Source organism: Megascapheus bottae, chromosome 2, assembly GCF_031878675.1.
Source record: "Megascapheus bottae isolate mThoBot1 chromosome 2, mThoBot2.hap1, whole genome shotgun sequence".
In the NCBI taxonomy this organism is placed as follows: domain Eukaryota; kingdom Metazoa; phylum Chordata; class Mammalia; order Rodentia; family Geomyidae; genus Megascapheus; species Megascapheus bottae.
Window position 1 is genome coordinate 38,776,955 of NC_143510.1, and position 19,815 is coordinate 38,796,769.

At 43.9% G+C, this 19,815-nt stretch overlaps 1 protein-coding gene across 2 annotated transcripts in view; it reads right to left on the reverse strand.

Moving 5' to 3' along the window:
- Positions 1 to 19,323, reverse strand: part of Pdzrn3 (PDZ domain containing ring finger 3) — a 199,684-nt gene extending 180,361 nt beyond the window's left edge. The window contains exons 1-2 of one of the 2 annotated variants that reach the window (XM_090324104.1): positions 18,601 to 19,323; positions 2,866 to 2,952 (exon numbers count right to left, since the gene is read on the reverse strand). In XM_090324104.1, the coding sequence (XP_090180230.1) occupies positions 2,866 to 2,952; positions 18,601 to 19,323 (810 nt within the window). Of the gene's footprint in view, positions 1 to 2,865; positions 2,953 to 5,878; positions 5,916 to 18,600 lie in introns of those variants that run through there. The other variant, XM_090324113.1, reaches the window with a different exon arrangement.
- Between the last annotated feature and the right edge of the window lie 492 nt (positions 19,324 to 19,815).

Below are 19,815 nucleotides of genomic sequence, written 5' to 3' on the forward strand. Positions count from 1 at the left end.
AATGTCAATATGTCATATGTTTAAAAAAAATCCATGTTTCTTTTGACTTAGCCACTTTGTATTTCTTGACTAGAGAGGATAAGAGAGATAGGGAATGGGATTTTGGTTTTGGCTTATTTTACAAAATACTATACTATATCTAAGTCATTATTCTAAGAGAGCAATAGAAAGTTCAAGGAAATATCGGAGGGCAGCCAGTTATACCAGATACCAGAATTTAGGTTTAGCCACTGAAGAGAAGTAAGGATAGGATGCAAAATAAGCAGAGAAAGCAAGAAAACCAGATCGAGCTCATTCATGATAGCTAGTGTTTCCTCTTAGAAGGCATCTCATAGTGCGTTTGGCTCTTTTCCTAACACAATCTAACGCAGACCTATTCATCAAGGTAAACTAACATGGCCTGGGATTTATTTGTTTCATTAGCTTGAGTGAAAGAAAAAAGAAAGGGCTTTTTTTCACTCCCAGGATACCTGAAAATCATGTCAACTTGCCCAAGGGGATGCACAGACTGGCAGCTCCTTCTTTAGGACGATGAGAACTAGCAAATGAATGATGTGATTTTGTTCAGAGCATTACATACTGCATCACCATGACAAACCTTATGTTGCAGCCCCAGGCTGGGCCATTTCACAAGCCAGCTAAGCACCTAACAGGAATTCTTCAGGCAACATACCCATCACTTGTATCATGTTCTACTTTCAGGTCCAATCAGGCTGCCTGTCTGTGAATTGTTCATCTTGGTATATCACCATGTACAAAACGGCCTGCCCTTGGCAACAGTGTGGAATACATTCGAATCTTAAGATACTATTGCTTCTCATCGGGACAAATTCACACACACACACACACACACACACACACACACACACACGCACGCACAGAGCAACCACATTCATGAGGAATTAAATTTTCCTCTGGAAGACATGCAGGTACTTTTTCCAAAATGACCGTATCAAAAGAGAGCACTTAGAAATGCTATAAATTCCGATCTGGCTTATACTTAAATCTCTATTTTAAAGGAAATTAGAAAGAAATAGAAATATACTCTTCTATGCACCAATAAGAAATCAAGTCCCAGTAATGCTGGGCCTAGGCCTGGCACTTCCCCTGTTGAGGTGTAGAAAATATCCAGCCTCTTCACTGGCATTGATATAATAGGTTTCTCAACAATAGACACACCTCTACACTCCTGTATTTTGCAAACACCAGGCTTTGATGTGGTTAGACCTAAGACAGAGAAGACTTCCTACTTTGGTTCTTTTGACTTCTAAAACATCTACTGAAGTTAAATGGGTCATGGTTTATTGAAGTTGTTTCTTAAAACTGATAACAATAGGTGGGTAGAACAGGAAGGATAATTATGAAGATGGGTTAAGGAGAAAACGAACACTTCTCTGTACTAAGAAGCAAAGGTGTTCTCTGGAAGCTGGAGAACATAAGTTCAAATCCTGCACTGATCAACTGGTTTCTGAGGTCAGCTACTTATGTATTGAATCCCAGCTTGCTCCCTCCTTGCTTCTCAAAGCTTGGGTATGCTGAGCCCTGGTTCCAAAGATTAGTTCCAAAGGGCATGAGGACAGGCAGCCTGGGGTCTTCTGAACAGGCAAGAGATAGTAACTAAAACATATCAACCATATGTATCCTACCTAATTCCATAGCTCACAATGTGAGCTCAACCCATGAGTTCAGCAAACAAGGAAAGACCAACCCTTCCACTTTAAATCTGCCATCTCCTCTCATCATTTAAAACGTTGTACAAGACAAATAATGGTCATCATTTAATGACCATGTACCGCTCATCACTAAGCCGTCCTTTTTTATATAGTAAAACTTCTTGATTTGGTTTTGAAACTGTGGCTTTGTCCAAAAGATAAGAGAAATTATTCAATCATACATCCCTTCACATCACTCACTCCCTATGAGGAGCCAGGTTTTGTCCCACTCGCTGGTGAGATCATTCAAATCCTACAGCCAGGGAGTCAGGCCTCCAGGAGTCAGCCCATTATTTTCCTTCTCTTAGTTTCTTTCTGACCACTTCCTTACTTGCTTTTGTATCCTGCTACCCTGCTTTTGTCACTTGGTACCCTGGTAGTACCCTACCTCTCTTGCTGCTTTAGGCCTCTTAGGAGCTGCTGAATCTCTTACTTTGGGCCACAGTCACTCTCTGTTGCTAGCCCAGTGATCTTTCAGAATAGCCAGAAAAGTGCTATGCAATGTGCTAAAGTGATGAAAGAATGTATCCAAAGTCATATTTTAATTTCATTGTTTAAAGTTTTCCCCTTTGTGAAAACAAGATGAGGGGCGGAGGTGGGGGGAGGGAAATGGGGAGCAAGACATGAAAAAGGGTATCAAGTAATGCACCTTCATGAAGTAATGCACCTTCTATCTGTTGAATATAATGTAACCCTTCTATTAATTACAACAAAAATATATGAAAAAAAGTTTTCCCCTTTGCATGTCATTCTTAAAACAAGATACCTAAGATATCAATTTGACAGTAAATAAATATATAAATGTAAATATTTTATAGCTAGCTAAATACACTGATTTTTACTTATGCCTACTCAATATATACACTTATAAATACATATATTACCTGACTATGTATAGGCACATATATACATGCATACTGTCTTCTGATCTAGAAAACTTGTAATCATCCTTCAAAACTCAGCTTCTCTGGACCCTTCCCAAGACTTCTCCTTGTGTGGGATTCAACAATCCTCAAGACTGGACCCCAGCACAGAGTACCACACCAAGCAGAACATAGTCTCCCCTCTCCTCAGTCCTCCCATCTGGTTGTGAGGAAAAAGAATCAAGATCTCCAGCCCGCAGTCCTTAAACACATTTTAGCAATGAACATACCACACATGGCCGGCCACCAATAATATTGAATCCCAGGGAGCCAGAATCCCGATGCAGGACAAGAGTTAGACTTTTGGTTTCTTCACCCTGCAAAGGACAAATGAGTTCAAGTGTTTCATTAAAGACAGGAAAATGACTGATAGAAATTTTCAAGCTGAAGTGGACTTGGGGACTGTGGCGCTAGTTGTTTAATAAATCTTTTATCTTGTGAGAAGTGTTTAAACTTTTAGAACCCAATCTGAAATTCCGTCCTGTGTTTCAGAGGTTACAAAACATGTGTAGATACTGTCTAACCCTGAGATGACCACACAAGAATGTCTGGAGGAGTCCAGACACGTCTCATGAACATTTTCTATCAATGACTCTTTGGTCTGCCAAGACAACTCTCTTTCAACCAGCCCATTGGACACTGGCTCTCCAGACAGCTACTTTTTGCTGACTTTTCAACTATTTTCAATGGCAGCATTCATGTCATGTCACACCAAGGTCAAATGGCAATCCTCTCGGAAGTGTGAGCATACACATGGCCCATCAATAGTCATCTGTGTTTGGGAGACTTGGAGGAAAGTGGGGCAAGGAGTGGAATGGACAGTGCAGGAAACTTCAGAGGCAAACATGGAGGGAGACAGTCCTGAATGGACTGGAAGGGGGAGCAGCATCTTCACAAAGTCATTACTCTCCAATTCATATGCAGTATGGAGCAGCAGCTTGACACAGAGCACTGTGTGGAAACCTGGTCAGCATGAAAACTTTCATATCAAACAAGCAGGTAGGTCACACAGGTCACAGAAGCATGGCGTTCTACAGTCCAGAGAGACAGAGATGCCAGAGCCTCAACCCATGCTCTCAAGTAACACACAGAGGAATAAAAATAGACTTGACCTTATGCATAAAGTCCTTTACTATCCTCTCACAAATGGACCCACCTAACTTGAGGGTGTAGATGGGATTGGGAAAGATCAGAGAGAATGATGGAAAGGATGACATGGACCAAGATGCATTGCACTCATAGTCTGACTCACAACAATGAAACCCCTTTGCAAAAATAAAGATAATTTTTAAAATATCCTTTCATATAAACATCAAGCTCACTAGTAAAACTCTGAAATGATTCCAAGTATATGAATGAAATGCAAAAACGTCTTGTGGACTGACTGTAGACTGGCATTTGCCTCGTTTCTGTTTGAACATGACATTATAATGCATTATTAAGAATGTATTATTCAATGCATTATTATTATTATTATTATTATTATTTTGCTAGTCATGGGGCTTGAATTCAGGGCCTGAGCACTGTATTTGGACAATTTTTCCTTAAGGCTACCATTCTTCCACTTGAGCCACAGCACCACTTCCAGCTTTTTCTGTGTCTATGGTACTGAGGAATCAAACCCAAGGCTTTGTGTATGTGACGGGAGAACTCTACCACTAGGCTATGCTCCTGGCCCGAGAATGTACTATCCAATGCATTATACACATGCATTTTTGAAATGATGAAATGCTTCATAATAAACTGTCTTAAAAACAATGCTGGCAACTTATTTCAACGAAGATTTTGTTCCAGTATTTACTAATTGCTCACCAAACATTTTTTGTCTTCTACCAGGTAGATGGCATGAACGTGACATTCTGAGCCTATCACACTGGCAAAGAAAATCATTCCAGTGCCTGCAGCACCCCCTAGGTTTCCTAGAGCCTTGCTCCAGACACAACTATGGTTGTCCATGTCTGACTCTGTTTCCATACACGGCCAAAATTATGTCAGAAGAGCATTCTGCACTGAATTTTTCATATGAACCCAAACATTTATTATGAAAACTCTTTAAAGACAAAATTACAACTCATTATTAGAAAATGACATTTCCTTTCTAAAGAACAGACTGTCCTATCAGAACAATACATTTATTTCTGAAGGATCATTGATATATAAAATGCAGAATTTTAATACAAAATAGAAGCTAGTCTCTACCACTGTATCTAATGAGAACCAGTAGAGCCTTGTTATTGACAGCCTATCTCATTGGTGATTAGCAAAATATCCATTAAATAAGATCCCCCAAAGATATCAACCAAGGCTACCAATCTGGGTAGTTCTAGTCTGGTTCTAAAGGCAGTGTTGAGTTAGAATACAAAGAATAAACTTGAGGATTTTGATAACAGGATAATTCTCAAATTAAAATAGTTTATATGTTTCTGCACGGGATATTGAAAAGTTTACTAAGTTCTTTTCTTTTCTTGCTCTTTCACAGGGGTGAAAAAGTTAGAAATAACATGGGAACTGGAGCAAGTTATCTTACATATCTTACATGCCTGGCTTTCATAACTAATCAGTGATAGAAACTGTGCAGTTACACACTAATTCAAGGCAGATGGCTTTAGTCTGACAACCTCAAATGATGTGCGGAAAAGAATGTACTGTCGAAATGATCACAAATTAAGTCTACTGGGTGATAACTACTTAAGAAATAATGAAGGGAGAGAGGGAGGAAGAGGGAAAGAAAGGGAGGGAAAGAAAGAAAAGAATGTTGATATATTACAATACTAATGGCAACCAATTACTGGGTCCTTGCTATGTATCAGAAATTAAATTGAACAGAAGTATTTTATTTCATTTACTAATCTATTGAATCAGATAAAAGAACACTTGTATCTTCTGGATACAAGTAAAACACTGAAAAGCTGCCACATCAAAAAGATAATAGAAGGCAGGAGCTGGTGGTTCATGCCTGTAGCCCTAGCTACTCAAGAGGCTAAGATCTAAGGATGATGATTCAAAGGCCATCTAGGCAGGAAAGTCCATGAGATTCTTATCTCTAATTAACCACTAGAAAGATGGAAGTAGAGCTGTGGCTCAAATGGTAGGACATTACTTATAACTGAAAAAGCTCAAAGACAGTGTGCTAATGCCCTGAATTCAAGCCTAGGACTGGCACAAAGGAAAGGGGAAAAAAAGTTAGTAGAATGCTATTGTCCTGGTCTATATCCATTTTCTCTAATTCCAGACATTAATTACCCTTTCCATGCTGTCCTCTTGCAGTGCAGAATACAGAAGAAAGAAAATTCCATGCAGGCTAGAACTGTCTCAGACCCTAACTGCTGAAGTTCTAGAACAGAATGCACTGGAAAGGAGGGCTTCCCCAGGAGGCCAATGTCAAAATAGAATTCCAAGCTGTTCTCTTTGACTTTTCTCTCTGAGAGATACGATCTGATGGGCTCTAAGTTACTTAGTCTAGCCATGTCCATGAGAATGTCCCCCAGAGGACAAATAAGACAATGGCTAGAGTACATTCTATAGCCAAACTTGTAGCATCCTGAATTAGTCTATTGCCCAGGGGGGGACACTGGCTTTAGAGGGCCGTTGTCTATTTGAAGGCTAACTCATTATAGTAAATCAGTATGCAGGATCCTGGAAGAAATGAGAGAAAAGTTTAGTCTGAACTATTTCATGTCTCTATCCAATTATCACAGGTCATACTCTGTTTCACCATAAGCTTGATTCTGGTTTTGCCTTTCTATTCCCTTCTCCACCGGCAGTAAGCTTAACTGCTTTAACTTTTTTTTTTCTATCATATACTCCATTGAATACTCTTTTTCTAGCATTCCTGCTCTCCCTCAGTCCCTTCACTTCTTTTTTATTTATTTATTTATTTTATTGTAATATATTGAGGGGTTACAGTTATATTCACCAGATATAGATGCATTTCTTCTTGCACACTGATACCCCTTCTCATGTTTTTGTCCTCATTTCCCCCACACACACTCCCTCCCAATCATCCTGTTTTCCCCCATTCCCTTTCCTATTTCAAATAATCAAATACATATATATAATATAATATACCAGGTAACAAAGTCAGATACTTTTAAGAAGAAATATTAATAGATTTTTTTTGTCTAGTAATAAAGCTTGAACTCAGGGTCTGAGCACTGTCCTTAGGTTTTTCTCAAGGTTAGCACTCTGCTACTTGAGTCACAGTACCACTACCAGCTTTTTTTTCCTATGTATGTGGTACCAAGGAGTCGAACCCCGGTCTTCATGAATGCTAGGCAAGCACTCTTACCACTAGGCCAAACTCCTGGCCGATATTTTATTAAACTGTGAACAACCATTTAACTTGCTCTGGACTCAAAATGCTTCAGGATAGGGGGAATTGAAATGGTTCTTAACTGTATTCTAGGGAATAAAGAAATGTATGATCAGTATGAGAGCAAAGCCTTGCACGAATGCTGTATTGGCAACTACTCATATTATGTCAACAGTGGCACCTTTCATTACAACAAACAAAAAAAACCAAAAACAATACTGGTGTGCTTGGGTAGTTTATCATAACATGCACTGAAAATTTTTCCATAACCTGATAGAGTTAAACAAGGAATGTAAAAGGGAAGCTGGGAGCTGATGGTTCACACTTAGGACTCTTAGCTCCTCAGGAGTTGGAGAGCCAAGAGGGTTGTGGATCAAAACCAGCATGGAAAGAGTAGTCTACCAAAGTCACCAGAATAACCAGCAAAAAGCCAGGCTGGAGACCTGGTTCAAGTTATAGAATACCATCATGAAAACAAGTAGAGAACACATCAAGTTTAGTCTCCAGTACTATCAAAAAAACCAAAAATAAAAGGGGAAAGGGTCTCACTTCATGACAACTGATTAACACCTCTTCCTCTTGAATCAGGTATTGTGTCAGCACTCTACAACTGGAAAAGCTGCGGCTCATTGAAAACCATACGCTTCCTCAAGATCAGCCTGGCAAAGTGGGAACGCTAGAGTACCCAACACTAGGCTGGGAACACATGGAGGCCCATGAGCTTCCGACAACAATAATAAATATGTGCACCCTAGCCGAAACCTTTCTGCCCTCAAAGGATGGATCTTGAAAGGAAGGACTACAGTAAAAGCTTTATAATTAGAGTTCAGATAAACACACTGATTCATATAACTTATATGAGCATAGTGATCATACTACACAATATCTCAAAGCTGATTATGGACTAATGAGAATGTGAGAGTTAAGAACGTCAAGATCTTGGGCTTGAGACTGGTTTTCTTATACATATAATCAAGTGACAGTTTTAAACTAACATCTCAGTGTCACTGTGACCATAGATGACACATAACACCATAAGCTGCTCTGTACATTAGTCAATAATAAGGGCTCACAACACCATCAATACACAAATGTTTGGAGAGACACAGGTCAGTACTGAGGCCAGCATGATCTCTTACCCCAGAAATTATGCTCTTGCATGTTCAGGTAATAAAGGATTCTTCATCTTTAACCTAGGTACTCTAAAAAGCTTAGAAGAGCTAGGATCTGGAATTAAATAAGGTTTAATATACATTCTTTACTTTTTTCTTTTTTTTCAACCAATCCTGGGCTTGAACTTTATTGGTTTTTTATTCATACATGTTAAGTTTCAAGTTTCAATAATAAAATTCAATAAATTTGATTCCTTAATCATAAAAACTTGCTGTACCTATTTACATGTTGCCACGGTCTACAGCCATACAAAACATCATGAGAGGGTAACTGACTCTGAGCATCAAACCTTCACAGAAGGAAGATAAATAAGTAACATATAGCCCAAGATTAAATTATAAGTATACAATATACATGGCACTGTTCATTAATTTAACATTTTCCTCTGAGAATCAGGCATTCTCAAGTCTTAGTCACAATATACCACCATTTGCTATTCACACTAATACCAGCCTTTAAACTTCATAACAGTAGCCAAGTAAGTTTCAAGAAGCAAAGCACACCAGAATTGGGAATGGAATTAAAATCCTCCAGCTTCTAAGCTGCCATCTTTCAAGCCAGTTGAGTTTGGTAATTTTTCCATTGTGTCAAGAATAATTTAAAGACAATATTCTTCCATGTCTGTGAGCAGATATATTTTCCTTTCAGTTATCATCACCTCTTGGGAGTGCAAAGGGAAGCCTATATGATGCAGAACTTGGGATGATTTTGGCAGGAGTTCTTGAATGACTAGTTACTAGTCCCACTTTTTTTTTCTTTTTGCAAGGCTGGAGAAAAGAGTTCCAAATTCTAGGAGATACCTGCTATAAGTTGTAGATAGACAAATTTCATACTAGGTGGGAGAGGTCATGATGAGGAAGATAAGGGCCGAAGCTCTCCTGCCTCTTAGTAGGGCACAGGCAAGGGAGATAGGTGACAATGAGCAAGTGGGTTGTCAGCGTAGGAGGATAACAGACATGTGACACATTTGGGTCTGGAAGGCGAAGAGCCAGAAACAAAGGAGTTGGGGAACAGATATTGGTTCAGAACAGAGCAAGAAAGTATCACATATAAGACACAGTCCCGAATGTGTCATAGCCCTGTTATCCTCCTTCTCTGGCAACCTGACCTCAACAACATCATAAACCCAAGACAGCAAGCCAGGGTAGAAGTAGAGGCTGACGGATGGATCACAGGGGCAATCTTGAAAAATATAACCTTGCTGTTATTCATCACTGATCATTATGGCACACATAATCTGCCTCCCCTGCAACTCAATGTCTAGCTGTTCAAGAGTGTGAGGATGGGAGGAAAATGCCACCGTGAAAAGCCGCACGCCAAATATACACTCGTGTGTTGCCTAAGGACATTTCACCCAGGGGCTTTTCACTCTAGGGTGAGCTTCATATATACATGATCCCACATGGTGATATTGCCTAGATCTGTCACCAGCATCCCAACAGTGTCAACACACTCGCTTGGCATTGTGACAAACACCTAAGGACTCATTTCTCAGAAGTATCCCTGTGTTTAAACAACACCTGACTCGACTTTGTCTAAAAGACATTTTGCAAAGGGTGCTTTAAAAATTTTTTAAGTGTCTAAGAATGTACACTGTCTTCCAGGGGCCAAGCAAGTCCCCTTTCCTTTCAGTATTAACTCTGTCACCATTCCTTTTGCTCCAAAAAAAATCCCACCTCAGAAGCTTGGACGCCTGCCATCCATTGCCTCATCAGTGTGGTGGCTCTGGATCCATGCACGCCACTGTCACTGAAGACTGAAGATTTTCTAAAACTCCTTTTTTGCAAAACCAAAATAGCATGCACGCATGCCCATGTACACATGCATGCACAAACGCACACACACACCCCTTCCATGTTTCCCGCTCATTGCCAGGGTAGGCATATAGCAGAGAACTGTCTACACTGGAAAGCTGCCCCAGAAGGTTTAGGAAAATGGAATCATCTGACCACTACACTGTGTGTGCTGTATGTCTGGGGTGACAAGACTCCTCTCTGCTCAGTTATGCAAAGCTCCTAGAGCCTCACACAGCTGGGAAACAGCTCTGTGTTGCACACTGGTGACATGAAAGCACTGTGTATTTAGCTGTCTCCAGGCAAAAATGTGCAGATCAGGGGGCTGGAGGGTAGGGGTGGGGATCAGGGGACCAAGCCCAGCTGCCAGCAACTCTGTACTAAAGAGCTGGGATGTCTTCACTCCCCACACTCAGATACTTTTGTCTTCTTTGTAGTTCAAACTTTGTAATTTTTAATGAAGCAGTATAGACTAAGCCCTCTCTGTAATTCAAACTCCAATTCTAAAGAAAGGATTCTTTGAGGAAGAACAGAAGGGGAGACGGAGACTGTTTGAACCTAACACTGAAGGAAGTCATGGAAAAGATGGTTGAAAATAAGCTGGGGGCTGGGAGTTTGGCCTAGTGATAGAGCATTTGCCTAGCATGCATGAAGACCTGGGTTCGATTCTTTGGTACCACATACATAGAAAACAGCCAGAAGTGGTGCTGTAGCTCAAGTGGTAGAGTTCTAGCCTTGAGAAAGCCCAAGGACAGTGCTCAGGTCCTGAGTTCAAGGCCCAGGACTGGAAAAAGAAAAGAAAAGAAGCTGGAATTGGACATGACAGTCAATGGAAGGATTGGCAGGATGTATCTATCACCAAAGTAGATAGCAAAGCAGCAAGAGAGAAAGAAGAGATTCAGGGCCTGAGGAAACAAGTCAAAGAAAAAGAAAGAGCTCTGCTGCCAGAGCCGTAACATATGCAGAATTATATATATATATATATATGTATATATGTATATATATGTATATATCTATATATATTAAGCAAGATATTTGTGGAAAATGATCTATAAGAAAGAAGATGATTTTACTACTTTCCAATTCAAAACAAACCAATAGAAATAACCTCATTTTTGCTATAGTTAAACAATTTGAGGGCTTTGAAAACAAGTTTTCCTTTATCATACATTCTCCACCACTGAAAAATGCTTCAGAGAATACCAACACAGAGAACAAGGGATTCACGGGCAACATGAGGCTCATCATGAAGCCATGCATCTCAGAGTAAAAATCTCCTTTCCTCTCTATAACAATCCCTTCAAATTTCTAATGTTTCCTTGACAAGTTATTTGCCAAAGTGCTAAGACCCTCCAGGTGGCCCAGTAAGTGCTTGATAACTCTTGCTAGGAAATAATATTTGTCACCTCGTTTCATGTTAATAGCAACCCAATTAGCAGGCATTTTACTACCCCATGTTACAGATGAGGCCAAGAAAGTGAAGAGAGGAGGATGAGAGATTCCCCCAGAGTCCTTTAACAATGGGGACGAAGGATACCATAATTCCTCCATCAGTGATTCCAGTAACTGGGTTCTACTGTACCACACTACTTGAGTTCAGAGCACCCTGCATCCAGTTCCAAATTATGACCTGGTGAACCTCTGTCCCCCTCTTGGTTCCCATGTAACAAACACATGGGGCTCCCAGAAACCCCAGTGAACATATTTTTCATGCGAACAACTAGACTGAGGGCACATCTCTGTACATGTCCCTTCACCTTGGTGGGGGTGGGGCTGCAGTAGGTCCTGTTCTCGCAAAGGTGACACGGTGTCTCTGTCCTTTGAGTCCCCTATAATTATACATATGGAACGGGTGAGAAAGATGACTGCTCAGATCCATCTGTTAGTTATTTTCTTTACAAGAGTAATCATTATGTTATACTGCTGCCCCGTCTTATTGGAACTGACTTATTAAGACACCATTACTAACCCACCGCTCAAAAGCTTGGGTGAGCAACACAATGGCATAAGTGGCAGATCTAACTGATCCTCTGCATCCAAGCGGCTCACCTTCACCTAAGTATCCACTTGTGTGCAGCACTCAGGATATAAAACCGTGAGCAAGGAAGGAATATGTATACACTTGTGAGCCTTTCACACAGTTCCTACTATGAATCACTCTTAAACTGACTCAGGGCGGGGGGGGGGGGGGATTACTGAAACTTTTCTATCCAGGATCCCATGTCCCTTTTACTTCTTACTTGTTTTGTCTAAATTGTGTGTGTGTGTGTGTGTGTGAATGTGTGGTGTGGGTGGGGAGGGGTAGGGAGAGAGGGGAGAGAGAAAGGGAGAGGGAAGAGAGGGAAGGAGAGAAGGAGGGAGGGAATATACTAGGGCTTGAACTCAGGTCCTAGGTGCTATTTCTTAGCATTTTTTGATCCCAGCCTTTTGCTGGTTAGCTGGAGAATCTCATCAACTTTACTGTCCAATCTGGTTTTGAACTGTTAGCCTCAGATCTTAGCCAACTGAGTAGTTAGGATTACAGGCGTTTTCTATCCTGGACCTTTGAAAATAGGAATTATGGCATAGGACAAACATGCTGTGTCACCATGGATTCAAAGCCTAGGAGAAAACTAAAATATCCCACAAGAGCCCATTGGGTGAGGTATTTAGCCTTCTGAAGTCTATGTGTTTGTCTGCAGTATGGAGTGTCTAGGCCAAGGGGAAAGAATACCTGTATCATGACACTTTTCTGAGGATGAAACAGAAGAATCCATTCACCTCTCCAGTTCCCATGGTACTCAGCAAACACAACAGGCTTCAGAGGGGTCACCACTCAAATACGACATGTTGTGCTTAGTTTGGCTACAATCCATAAGCTTGGAGTTGAGAATACTGTGTTCAAATCCCATTTCAGCACTCAGAAATCTAAACTTCTAACTTTAACTTGATTTATAATATTATATAAACTGATCCTAATACCTCCCCACTCAAAAAAAGAGAAGTAGAGCAGAAAAGAGGAGGACGAAAAAGAGGAAGATGAGGTGAGAAAGAGGAGAAAGAAAAGAAGGAAGGAGGAAAGGAGGAGAAAAAAACTCTACTGAACGAAGATGTATTACATATACGTAATACACACAGAACAGCCACTCTCAGCATACAGCACGCAGAGGAACTCGATGGACCCTACCTCCTTTCCTTTTAAGCTCTCTGGTTTACAGTCCAAAGCATAATTACCTTATAAATAGACTCTTACTTGTGAAATATTTTGAGAGGTGAGTATCATTTTTGAATTCAGAAAGAACCTCTTATGTAATTCCCAATTTGAGCCTCCAGCTATGCCTTACTTCATCCCATCTAGCAGGGTAATATATCTGTATACCAACTCCTAATTTGCTTTATTAGTTGCTGGAATGGAATACAAGTGACAGCCAGCAACTCTTAGCTGAATGAGGCTTTGGTTAGCTACACTATGGAATGACTTTGCTGAAGGCTGTCAGAAACAGAATACACTGAAGGGTAAACATTCTGATAGATCCATTTCAAAGCCTCCCAACATCTGGAATATCTTGTGATACAGCTGTCTATTAGATTCACTTATTTTCAGTTCTGAAATAGACAAAGTAGTTTCTGAGATTTGGGGCTTTCCATAACTTGGTCTGGGTGGATCCAACTGGAAGAAAAATGATGCCTCCCAAAAACCTGGAAACAATTTTGTGAACTGGGGTGGGGTCACAGAAAAACTTATTCTTCTGTAATGCAAGCCTACTCTTGGTTAGCAACATGACAAGTTTTGATGGGTGACAAGACAGCCCTTTGAATCTTGAGTACATCCACAAAACAAACACATATCAAGAGCTTAAGCCAGGAGCTGGTGGCTCACACCTATAATCCTAGCTACTCAGAAAGCTGAGAGACAAGGATTGCAATTCAAATTCAGCCTAGGCAGAAAAGTCCATGAGCTGTATATTTCCAATTACCCGCAGAAAACTATGACTCAAGTGACAGAGCACCAGCTTAGGGTAAAAAATGCGAAGGACATTACAAAGACTCAAGTTCAAAGCCCCAGCATTGGTACCACAGAGAGAGAGGGAGAGAGAGAAATGAGAGAGAGGGAGAGAGAGAAAGGAGAGAGAGGGAGAGAGAGAGGGGGGAGAGGGAGAGGGAGAGGGAGAGGGAGAGGGAGAGGGAGAGAGGGAGAGGGAGAGAGGGAGAGGGAGAGGGAGGGAGGGAGGGATGGAGGGAGAGAGAGAGAGAGAGAGAGAGAGAGAGAGAGAGAGAGAGAGAGAGAGAGAGAGAGAGAGAGAGAAGGAATTTAAGATACTTAGCAATGGCTGCAGGCGCAGGGATATGGCTGTGAATGGCAGATTCTTCCAGTCCTTTACTTACAGCTGTGATAGTGCCATGGAGCTAGAGAACACCAGATGTAGTGAAGACAGAGAACCCTGGATTCCTAGAGGAAAACTTCCTAGAGCTGAAATGGAAAGGTTATCTACTAGGGAGTAACCTCTGACAGGATGGAGGCAGGAAGAAAGAGGCAGAAAATTTGCAAGTTAACTAGTAAAGACTGCTTGGAAAAGTTATTCCAGGTAGAGGAGAGGGGAAGTACAAAAGCCCAGAGGTAGTAGGAAGCCAGGAAGGTATATGCATGTAGGGGATAGAGAATGAAGGGTAGAAGGGCACAGGCAGGTGGAGGCTGCCAACCTGATGGCTGCCCAACATATCCTATAAGCCAGGAAAGGGATTTGGGGAGGGGGGGGAGAGTGAGATCAACATATTTCTAATAAATTATTCCTGGTGCACCATATGTAAAGGAGACATCCAGGCAAGGGATGATAGTTCAAACCAAGATCAGGTCTGCTTCTCAATTTTGCAACATCTGGTGATACATACGTCTTTTATTTTTATGTCTGGAAGGGTGCTACTTCCCACAATACATAGATACTAGGCAGGTGTCTAGAAATCTTATGATAGACAAAACCATCTTTCCTCTTCACTACCATCACCACCACACACAACCAAGCATCACCCAGGCAATTGCACTGAGAGGAAGAAATCCGGGTTTAGGCTAAGGTGATCATGTGAATGAGCCAGAGAACATGAAGAGACTCCAGATATACTTAGGAGAGACAATCTTTAGAATTTAGCAATCAAGACTGGACACAGAAATGGAGTAGGGGATGGAAGAACAAAAGATACAAGGAGGATCCGGGAGTGGTAGAGTGCTTGCCTAGCACCCACGAAGACCGGGGTTCGATTCCTCGTTACCACATACATAGAAAAAAAGCCGGAAGTGGTGCTGAAATGATAGAGCTCTAGTCTTGAGAAAGTCCAAGGACAGTGCTCAGGCCCTGAGTTCAAGCGCAGGACTGGCACACACACAAAAAAGATACAAAGATAGGGCTCTCAAGTTTCTCAACAATTCCACAGGAAGTTTTACCACACTGTTTCCTTTCCCCAAAAGCAAAGGAAACTTTGGTAGCTCAGTGGCACAGCACTCATCTAGCATATGGAAGGTACTGAGTTTAATCCTCAACACTGAGCCCTTCAAATAAGACTGGGGATGGTAGCTCAGGGTGGGCTCCAAGTTCAATCCCCAGCCCTATGAAAACAATGATCAATTAAAGTTTAAGAAAAGACCAAAGCATATTTGGTATAGAGGTCTGTCCTTGAGCCTGAACCTCTACCCAACTTAGCAGCTTCTCATGAAGAAGCTGATTAGAAATGCAAAATTTCCTGCTTCTACAGGGCCTTCACAGGAACCAGAATCTCCAGGGTTGAGACTCAGGAATGTGGGTTTTAACAAGCTCTCCCCTGCTTCTGATCCTGTGAAGGTCTGAGCAGCACTGGGCTAGCTCACATTTTACAGAGAGGAGACAATGTCTGTTCAGGTACACTAGTGTCAAACCTTGAGCCTTCCACAGTTGTCAAGAAACAGAATACTGAAGTAACTTGCAGCAGGTCTTAGCATCTGGTACTGAAAATCTACTGAATGCTTCTTACCAACTTCCCTTATGATAAAGAAGCAAATTTGAAGACTTAGAAACAAGAAATGAAACAAATGTTATCCCTAAGAGGCTATATAAATCCTTTGGCATCTCAAAAAAGAGGAAACAGGACTGAGAATGGTCAGAAAGTTGGCCCAGTGAAATAGTCAAGTTTTAAACAGCTTCCAGGGGGAGGGGTTTCATGCCTGATGCAGGAAGAGGGTAGGACTGAGTTAGCTTCAGGACCAGGAGAGCAAGCTTCAGGAAGACCTAAAGCCAAGGCTAGCTAGGGTGTGAAGACACAGAAGGTATCTAGAGCAGCTTTCTAGCCAGGCCAACCCTGGCTATCCCTAGATGGGCACAGAGGTTCACGAAAAGTTCCAAGCAAGTTTCCAGCTCCAGAGGGAATTTTCCTATACATTCAAAATCCAAAATCTGATGCCCTTGATTTTCTATTTTCTACCTCATTACCCAAAAGAGCTTCAAAAATACCCACAGAATTGTCTAAAGTATCACATTTTTTCAATATAAGAGACCATTTACCCAAACGTCCCAAAAGAAAACAGAAAGGCAAGAAGAAATAATAAACTAGTTCAACAATGAATGATGTATAAACTCCAAGGGAGTCAATGGCTTATTTATAAATAAGCATCACTAGGAAAACAAAGCAGGAAATCCAGATGACAGCATAAACAGGGGAGTCTAGGGAACTACTCCATCCCAAACCTGGCGCCTGATGGGAAACCAAGCTCTGCCCTCTGTTTGGGTGACTCCAGGCTCACACCAATCCTTTGTGCGCCTGTGCAGTCCTGGGTGAACCGCAAAGCTGTAAATATTTGCCCTTCTCCCAGAGCTGGCCAGCTGCTGAGGCTACAGCTGACAGACAGGCCAGGGGCCAGGAAGGGAAAAGATTGGAAAACTTGCAGGCCTGGTGTGCATGCATGGAGGAGGGAGACTGGGGGAGGGGAGGAAGAAGCAGAGCAGACACAAGCCCCTGGGGCCCCTAGGGGCAAATATGTTCCCATCTCTGCCAGGCCATCTGGAGTGGGGAACCAGTGGCAGCAGGACCCAGGCCCCTCCCCAGGGAAGGCAAAAGCACCCAGCTGTTGAAAAACGTGACTCATGCAATTAGGGAACCCAGTCTCAAATTTGGATGATGTTGTCCCCCAGAGGACAAAACTGGACAACAGTTTTGATGAATAAAATTTGGAAGAGATGTCTGCTAACATGTTGTAGATAGAGGTTATTACACTGCAGTACACAATTACAGTACATAGGACAGACACCCCACCACCACGACTACCACCGATATATACAACAAGGAGATGCTTTGGATAGCATCCAGACAACAAATACTTACCCTGACTCCAGGGTTGGAACTGAACCTACTTATCTACCTACAATCTGAGGTGGAATCTGAATCCAGCTCTTTTCCCTGAGTCACTGAGTTTGGACAGGTTATATAATCTGCCTGAGTGAGTTTCCTCATCTCCAAGGAATAAACAGATAATTCAAGCAGGGTGCTTCTTACAGTGGCTTCCTCTTACCAAATACAGACTAACTGGCAGTCTATGGCTATAATGAGAGGCAGTATAATATTGTTAAAGGCTTGGGCTAGTGAGACAGACACATATGTGACCCAACCAAGCTCAAGACTACCCCTAGATAAACTTTAGTTTCTTCCTCTACACAAGGAGAAGTATCAACACCTCCCTTGCTTGATGAAGAGAGAGAAACTGGGAAGAGCTGAGCACAGGATCTGCAGCAGATTCCGAGCTGTTGTAATTACAAAGACTTCACAGGGAAGCGACAGGCTGGGGAAAGGATCCTCACAATAATTGCAGGTTACATTTGAGCCTTTACTCTCTGTCTAGCAGGGCTCCTTCTCCCTCTGAAGGAAACAAATATTCGCAGAAACTGAATCAATTGAAATGAACCCTTGAACCAATAACACTCCAAGGTCACCACAGCCTGTTTGTAAAAATAAATCACCCCCCACCAAAAAAAAAAAAAACAATTGGAAAACAAACAGTTCTAACTCCAAAAGAATCCATAAATACTTTCCCCTTCTTGGGGGCCAGGGATCCTTTTATTTCTTCTGAAGTCCTCTAATGCTTTAGGGGGTGTTTGGCTGGTTTTACTGTCTGACACCCCTAGGGACCATAGCTGACAACTTTAGAGGGGTTATGTAGCTTGCTCAAGGTCAGCCAGTGCACTGAGCCCCAAAGCCCACCTCTGAGTCAAGCCAGGGGCCTCTGTCCTGGAGTCCTGCTGTATCTGTTGGCTCTGCCTCTGGGCTCCCTTTCTTCTTTCCAGAATGGCAGAGGAGATAGGGACAGAGTTTTACGGGCCACAACCCGAAGGACCACCAAGCTACTTCCCCAAGATCACGCCATCAGCTGATCTGCTAGGCAAAGTCCCTGACTCTGAGCCACATTCCCAGCCGCCCCCAACTCACCCTCTGCCTCACCAACACCTGGTAATGAGTTCCGATTACTCCCCTCGCCCCACCCATGGTTCTATTTGTGTTGCCACCCTGCGCGTGGGGATACAGAGGACAAGCACCCACAGAAGAGGGAGGCAGGGAAGGGAGGCTCGGGGGAAGGAGGATCCAGACATCCTTGGCCTCTGGGCCTGAGGTTACCGGTTTGGGGACCCGGAGCTGGGGCTGGGAGGGTGTTTGGGGGGGGAAGCACCACGGGCAGAGCTCCCCCCAACACCTACCTTGCCCCCCGACGGCGCGGCCACGCATCGGCTGAGCGAGTCGAGGCGCGCGCTGTACTCGGTGAACTTCTTCTGGTAGCGCAGCGCGGTCATCTGCAGCTCGAGCTGCGCGGCGGCCAGCTGCGCCACCAGCGCCTTCTCGCGCTTGCCGGCCCTCAGCGCCTCCTTCTTGAGCGCCTTGTGCAGCGCGCCCAGGCGGGCCTGCAGCGCGCCGTTGTGCGCCCGCAGCGCCCGCGCGCAGCAGTGGCCGCCCGAGCGCTGCTCGCCGTGCGTCAGCGGCAGCCCGCAGCCCTCCTGGCAGCGGCCCACGGGCCGCGCGTCGCACGCGTCGCGCATGTGCGCCTCCACGTCGCGCCGCAGCAGCACCTGGCCGCAGCCCGCGTGGCGGCAGCGCGCGGGCGCGAAGTCGCAACGCTCCAAGTGCTCGGGCAGCTCCTGCAGCTTGACCACCCGGCCGCAGCCGCGCGCCGCGTGCGCGCACTTAATATCCAGCTTGAGGATCAGGCGCTTGAGCGGCAGGACGTGGTTGAGCTCCTTGGCCGACAGGCGACCGCGGCAGCGCGCGGGGCAGCTGCCTTCTTGCACCACCCAGGGCAGCACGCAGCCGGCACAGAAGACGTGGCCGCACGGCGTGGTCAGGGGGTCCTCCAGGACCTTGTGGCACAGCGCGCACTTCAAGTCCGGGTCCACGTCGCCATCGAAGCGGTCCAGCTCGAAGCCCATGGTGGCGGCCGGAGCCCGGGGTCGCCTCCGGGAGGCCGGCCGCCTCCTCCCTCCCTGCGAGGCGGCCCAGACACGCCGGCTGCTCCGCTCGCCCGCCCGCCCGCCTGCTCGCTCGCTCTCTCCGGACTGAGCCTAATTGCTCCAGACTTCCTCGGAAAATGCCCGAGGAACAGGACTCCTCCGGCCGTATGTGAGGGAGCGCGAGCGCACGCACATCCTGCCCGGGCGGCCTCCAGGTCTCCCCCGCTGTGCAAGGGAGGACGCTGGGAAGCCGGGGAGACCCGGAGGGGCGGAGGAGAGGAGGTGGTTTGGGGGCTGGTATTTCAGGCACCAGCGCCACAACTCTTTCAAGGGACTTTCTCTCCCTTCTCTTGGACTTTTTCTCTACAATGGGACGAAACGCCCCGTAAAGTATCGTCTCACTGAGCTGGAGCTGAAGCTGTCACTTTCTCCCAACCGAGTTAATCCGGGAGCCCCTTCTAAAACAGATCA